The 7,455-nt window shown below is 35.8% G+C and overlaps 1 protein-coding gene across 1 annotated transcript; it reads left to right on the top strand.

The window, feature by feature from the left end:
• Positions 1-451: 451 nt before the first annotated feature.
• On the top strand, positions 452-4,913 carry LOC100890931 (rhoGEF domain-containing protein gxcI). The gene is made up of 2 exons (XM_003723532.3): positions 452-1,634; positions 3,414-4,913. The coding sequence occupies exons 1-2, from the start codon at positions 573-575 to the stop codon at positions 4,143-4,145; spliced, it is 1,794 nt and encodes a 597-aa protein (XP_003723580.2). The 5' UTR covers positions 452-572; the 3' UTR covers positions 4,146-4,913.
• Positions 4,914-7,455: the final 2,542 nt, after the last annotated feature.

Below are 7,455 nucleotides of genomic sequence, written 5' to 3'. Positions count from 1 at the left end.
AGGCTTATTGAATATGGAGATAAATGGATCACATGCCCCTACTTGTCAAAATATTTTACGGGAAAAAAAACTAATTTCTGTTAAATGACGTTGGCAGTCTGATAATAAAAGGCTCTTTTTTACCATATGAAATTTTCAAACTACAATTGTCATCAATTATAAATTGGTTTGGGAGTGGACATTTTCATTTTACCCCTCCCCTCTTATAGATACGCTCGTGTGATCCGTGTTCAGAAACTCTTAAGATGAGATCATCTTAAATATGGAGAGATTATTTTGTACAAGCAATTTGATTTTATCATGCAATCAATTGAACTTATGGTTTGTTGCAAAAAGTTTTTAATTGTAACGCCATCAAACAACAAATGCAGTTCTAGATTGTTCTCGGCACCAGGCCAAAAGTCGATGAAGCTAGAGACCCTATTATACGCCTGAGTGGACAGGGATATAGGGAACGTTTGGAAGAGATTGACCTGCTCATTTCAATTCTGAATCTTGTCGAGTTAACACATAAAAATAATCTACTCGTGTCATCTTCATTCTACATCAAGTTTACTGACAGATCGGACACAATGAGAATCGTAGAGAACAAGGAACTACCTACCTTTGCAGCAGGTATCAGAAATGGTGAAGGAGGTCTTTCTAAAAGGAATGACTCTGAGGAGCATACTCTTGTGAAACCTACGGTTCTGAAACCGGCAGTGGTGCCTGAAATTTCTTTAAGCATGTTTGCCAGTCCCGAAGCGCAGAAGGCCCTCAGCTTCGTCAACGGCGAAGAAAGTGAAGAACAAATCAATCATGAAAGTGACAACAGCAAAATTAGCGAATCCGATGATGGGAGAGACACTGACAATTTAGAAGAAGGTGAGAAGGGAATAAAGAGCAGGTACAAATGGACGGTGGTTGCACGAACTGTTGCTGCTTGCCCTCCAGCACGCGCAAGAATGGGAAGAAGAGCGAGTCTAGCTCCAGATAATAGATGTTTAAGTCCTGCACCACCAAAGTTTGACCGATCACGAAGAATGTCTCTGTCTCCAAGCCGCTATCCACTACTTCCAAGTAGACCCATCTCCCCTGCTCCTCCGGCAAACAGTGAAAAGACGTCTTTAAAATCCAATTTAGAAGTGACAAACACATCATCATCCCAGGAACTCGAAACTGAATCACAGAACTCATCATCTAGGCCTAAAATTGATGTTACAGGTGGAAACCCTGCAATCGCTCGTGCCCTATCAAGACGTCGCTTCTCTTTGCCAATAACACCTAGTTCTCAACTTACCGTTCCTCATCCCCCATCGCCATCTCCACAGAGGAGCTCTCCAGTTAAGTCTACTGATTCATCTTCACCAAGTAAAGTAAACAAGAGAACATCAGTGACCAGCACTCTACAAGCCAATCGACACAAGCTCGAAGTTTTGATGAGGGAGAGATCGAAAGCCATCGCCAACTTGAAGATCGGTGGAAGCAGAGATAGTTCTCCGTCACCATCATCAGTGAAGTCGAGGCAAAACAGTCCGAGGATGTCGCCCGCACCTATCAGAGCCAATCATAGTCTAGCTCGACCATCGTTATCCAGGAGATCTTCGATTACCTCTGAAACTGGATCAGATGCTTCGCAACCAGACACAATCGAGGTTTGTTTGTTCGTTTATTTTATTTTAGCACGGTGGTATACTTCAGCATGGCCGTGCATGCATAAAAGCAATCAAAATTTTACAAAGAAACATAAATCATAGATTAACAAGGCTTACATACAAAGGTATATAAAACATACACATACATAATATAAAGTGAGAACAGGTCTTAGTTTTTAGAAACCTATTGATATCAACAGAGATTTTATTCCAGTGTATTTTATGTGCTAGCGCTGATTTGATTTCATATGATTGTATTTAGGTCAGATCGTGTCGCACCGATACGACATATCAATATAAGGCATTAGCAAAAAAACATATTACTATTCAACTTTCGTCCAGATGAATTACCTAATATTCAAACATATTTGAAATTTGTATTGAAATTTGTACCATTTAAAAACGTTACATTTGATTTAAATCAATTTGATTTCTGTCAAAGTGGAAATTCACTGATGGAAGAAGATATTTCTCATTTGTTCACTAAATAAGGATCAGTAATTCTAAATCTAATTTAAAATTATTTGCATTTCCAACACATTTAAACAATACATGTAATGTTCAGAGGAACGAAGTTCCAAGAAAAGAAAAAGTAAAATATACTAATTTATTTATTAAAAAATTTAAAAAAAGTAAGTTTGACACAAGATATTCGTACGATATACTGCCAAAGAAAACTTCAGACGTCGTGGAATTGAGTTTTGCTTCGTGATAATAATACTACTACTAATAATAATAATAATAATAGCCTAATAAGTCCACTCCAAATTTTATTAAACCGAAACGGAAAAACGGATAAATTATAATGTATTACTTGAAATCTTTTGGAATTGAAATTTATTAATATATATAGTTTAAGCTAAGACGTTAAAACTTTAAGATGTGGGCATTTTTTAATTAATGAATATGTACATGAATAAATGCCTACATTTATTTGTCTATCCATTCTTTATTTCATTCATATATTGATCAATATATTTATTTATATATTTATTCTATCATTCATGTATTAATATATTTTTTTCAGTCATTAAAATCTTATATTAAAACACATATCAATTGTATATGGAAACCATACTTAAATCATCAAAGAGTATATTTATATTGCATCTGTGTATCAAAGAAGAAGAAGGAAAATAAACCATCGTATCCAGCAGCACCACCACTAAACCAACCACAAATATACCATGGAAATGATAATAGCAAAGATAATCTTCAAGTGGTTTCTGTTGTACTTGAGAAGAAAATCTAGTGGTAAGCTCAAATTTGATCAGATCCCATAAACATAATGTCAATGAATTACATGGACACGCGTCAAAGATGACTTCTCTCGCGCTTTGTCTGATTTAATATACTTGTAAAACATGATAAACCACTCAATCATGATACCAGACCAGTGGAGTGATTGCAGTAATTATTCTTATGGCAATGTTTTATTTTTGATCAGACGCTGAATCGGTAGGCATGGTACGTGAAATTGCAAAGTAATGGTATGTCTTTGTCGATGCTCTTTTAACCTCTAAACACAATGAAAATAATTGATTAAGGAAGAAAGATTGATTAGCTCCGCTTCTTACGGTCATGTGCTCATTCATTCCTTCGAAAGAAAACATAAATCAATAATTGCAATCTATGTCCTTCTTGGATTACGACAATAGATTAACTGGGCCGTTGTGTTGATAATGCAGATCTCACGAGACCACAAGATGTCTATTGAACGTTTATTGAAGCAAACTGAAAACAGTTCTTTTCTTTTTGTTTTGATTTCTCTTAATCCAGACAATAAGTTTGTTAGACGGTGGTGATGCAGCCCGCTTGGATGCAATGTTAGGAGATGTTATCGACATGGGATCGTCGCCACCTTCTGACGTCATGTCAAGGAAGAGTGAATCACTTTCTTCTCCAAGACATCTGTCAGCATCTCCTTTGGTTTGTGGACGTCCTGTCTTTCAGCGGCGCGGTTCGTGCTCAGTGGATTTGGGAATTTCACTAAGTGATACAGCCTCCGTAACATCCGAGCAGGAGTCAACGTCATCGACCACCAACCACACCGACGATGAGACACGGAGAATGTCAAGATTGCGGAATCGAAGGGGCACTATTTGCATGGGGTCGTTAGCTGCTTTTGCGGCCTCGGCATCGGGAGAGAGCAATATACGGGCATCATCATCCAGTCCACGCCCCTTCTACAACAGAAACTTGAACCAGCGTTCAAATGGTGACATTGAAGAGGAAGTAGAAGAAGAACTCCAGGAAAGAATCATGCAAAGGAAGAGTCAGCTTTTGATACAAGCAGCACCAGGAAGCATTAATATGACATCTGCTGTTTCGAGTCTTGAAGCCCGGGCAAACGCAAAGACAACCAACGGCAGATTGAAGAAAATCATGGGCAATCTTACGAAGGAAAGAACAACATCCGAACTGCTAACCATGAAGGCCGCGATGAATGCTGGATCAAAGAGAAGGGACCTTGGTGGTATTCAAAAGTCCAAATCATTGGACTGTGACTGAACTCATTGAAGAATAAAATCATATGCATTTTATATTTAAACATTGGTAGCTAGATCAACGTGGACTAACTCAATCTACATTTTCATTCCTTAGACTGATTTTATTCGACGATGAATTGCATTTTTGTCAGTAATTTGATCAACCGTGATATTATGGACAGATAACCCCACATGATGTCTCAATGGAAGAGCAGTTGTCTCGTAACCGGGAGGCCCGGGTTCGAAACCAATTCGATGCGCTAGTGCCTTTTGGTAATAAGGCATTAAACCTCATTAACAAGTTCTTCGGAGAGGACGTAAAGTCGTTGGTCCACTGGTTGCTTATTTACAATCAAACACAATGTAATGCTTTCTTAGCAGAAACGTGAAACAAACAATTGATATCATTGATCTATCTGACGAACAGATTTGTGAACATTGAATTGTTCTTATAAAATTTAATCATAAACTTGTACAATTTTGCTCTCGTCATTAGAAATTTTAGGTTATGATAAAAAAAAATGAAGTGTGTAAAACAGAGGGAAAAGTAAGGTTATAAATATTGTACGCAGTAAACTGATATCATACTAAAAGCAATTACTATATTGTTTCAGTGCAAACATTAATTTATTCGCAAAGGTAAAAGTAGAGTCAATATATACCTTGATGTTCACAAGACATTATTCACCTCCTCTGACAAACTTTTGCGATATTCACTTCTATTTAGAACATGGTTGGTGGTTTTTGGTATCATAAATAAGTATGATGATAATGACTCTCGAAAACCAATTTACAAAACATCCCTCACCTTCACTCAACGCTGTCCTTCTTTTATTCCATCCACCTCTCCTCTTTCTTTCTCTCTCTCTTTTCTCTCTCTTTTCTGTCTCTCCCTTACCCTCCCACACACACACACACACACACACTCTCTCTCTCTCTCCCTCTCTCCTTCCCCTCCCACACACACACACTCTCTCCCTGTCTTTATCCCTCTCTCTCTCTCTCTCCTTCCCCTCCCCTCCCACACACACTCTCTCCCTGTCTTTATCACTCTCTCTCTCTCTCTCTCCTTCCCCTCCCCTCCCACACACACTCTCTCCCTGTCTTTATCCCTCTCTCTCTCTCTCTCTTGTTCTCCCTTTGCCCCTGGATCTTTATCGCTGCCTTTCTATATATGTATATATATTTATTTATTTATTTATATTCCACATACTAAGAATCTTTCTCTACGATTGGTCAAAAGTAAATCACGTGAAGAAAGATAGTTTGCCCATCATTGATGGGAGAAGAAAAGTTTGTTGCACTGTGTATATAGTAATACTATCTACACAGTACAACGCACTTTCACTGAAGAAAAAAGTACTATCTACACAGTGCAACGCACTTTAATTGTATACGCTGCGTATTGCTCTCCTCTTTAAGCGCTTTTAGTGTTGGTACGCGAACTTTGGTAACGCGCGAACTATATATGGTCACACCACCATACTATACTGCATGCACTGTACATATCGTACACCGTTTGCTAGCTAGCTGTTAATTAAATGATGACTTGTTGCTCTAAAATGACGGAAGAAGTGAAATGTTTCCGACGTGGAATATAAAGCAAATAATCACCTTTTGGTTTTAGGCGATGGCAAACTATCACTTCCTCGGCAATCTGAAAGTATACGCTCACTGAACGTATCCTTATAATATTGTAATTGATTGAGGGGTAGCCAATCCTCACCGAAACATCATTTTTTTACATTCTATTTCACGAATTTTCTTCATTGATTTGGCATTGTATATATATATATATATATATAAACTCACAATGGTTGTTTTGAATTTATACACACTGCAGTGATTTTTGTTTTAAATGTAGAATGACAGTCATCTGTGTGTGATTATGAAAGTGCAAAGGTTTTTTCTTAATTCAGAATATTATGATGTAAAAAAAATGATATCATTTTTTATTGTAAACTTGAATAAAAATTGATATCATTTTGATTGTATACTTGAATAAAAATTTATATCATTTTGATTGTATACTTGAATTAAAAATTGATATCATTTTGATTGTATACTTGAATAAAAATTGATATCATTTTGATTGTATACTTGAATACAAATTGATATAATTTTGATTGTATACTTGAATAAAAATTGATATCATTTTGATTGTATACTTGAATAAAAATTGATATCATTTTGATTGTATACTTGAATAAAAATTCATTGAGTGAATTATAATCTTTTATTCTTATCATGTATTCATCCTTTCCATCTCGTGTTCTCACACTCACGAAGTCTTTTAATCATCTTAGGTATGTTTACAAAGAAACATTCCCTCAACTCCTCTTGAATCTCAATCTCGATCATTACAATAATTAATATTCACTACAAAGGAAATAGAGTGTCAAATTTTTAATATCATTAAATTTCATTCGAGGGATGTTTGAGCACGTCAAAGAAAATATTACCCCCGCCCCCTTAAAAAAAACAATAAACATAATCACGAAATGAATGGAAAGAGGGAGACAGAGAGAGCGAGAGAGAGAGAGAGAGAATTGCAAAATGATAAGAGAACATTGCAGATAATAGTGAGATAGAATAAACGGTAGTATAAAGAGAGAGAGAGAGAGCGTTTAATGATGTGTACATGTTAGTCATTCCGTGTTCTTTTGTCTTCCTTTCGATTTACTAACGATAAGTGCAAGACGAAAAGTTTAGTATGTCCGTATTTGGTATTTGTTGCTATTCTTTATCTATCTTTTGTCTCTTATTCACTATTTTTGTTCCCTTGCTTTTCGGTTTTAAATTAGTCCAAAACACAAATAAATAATACGAACTGAAATTTGAAATCATCGGGCCATTTATTGATATAATCATACAATTCTTCGTTTTTCGTCTCATTGACAATGTGCAATAAAGTGATGAATATCATTCGTATAAAAAGGCAGTGTTGTCCAATAAATATCTTTAACAAGATCCCTTAAATAATCAAAGTACTTGTATACAATACAAAAGCATATGTTATCAAATTCATTCATCATGTCATAAATATATTTACAATACATTTTTTTATATAAAACGTTATAAATAATGTTTTAAGACAGATTGTCTCCTTTTCTCCACACGATTTATAATCATGAATTCATTGTCAAATAAGCAATAAACTTCACAATGCTATAAGTTTGTTTACCTAATTGTTTGTTTTGTACAACTCCTGTGCACCCTATTCATCAACCCAAACAAAATAACATTTGAAATGTTAATAAAGACATGCATGAGCCTCATTTCAATAATCATGTCACTCTTCTTACCTAAGGGAAATCTGACAATAAACGGGT

This window comes from Strongylocentrotus purpuratus, unplaced genomic scaffold (genome assembly GCF_000002235.5).
Source record: "Strongylocentrotus purpuratus isolate Spur 01 unplaced genomic scaffold, Spur_5.0 spur5_scaffold_5, whole genome shotgun sequence".
Taxonomy (NCBI): domain Eukaryota; kingdom Metazoa; phylum Echinodermata; class Echinoidea; order Camarodonta; family Strongylocentrotidae; genus Strongylocentrotus; species Strongylocentrotus purpuratus.
The sequence above is the reverse complement of the archived record's forward strand: the minus strand, read 5'-3'. Positions and strand labels throughout refer to the sequence as shown.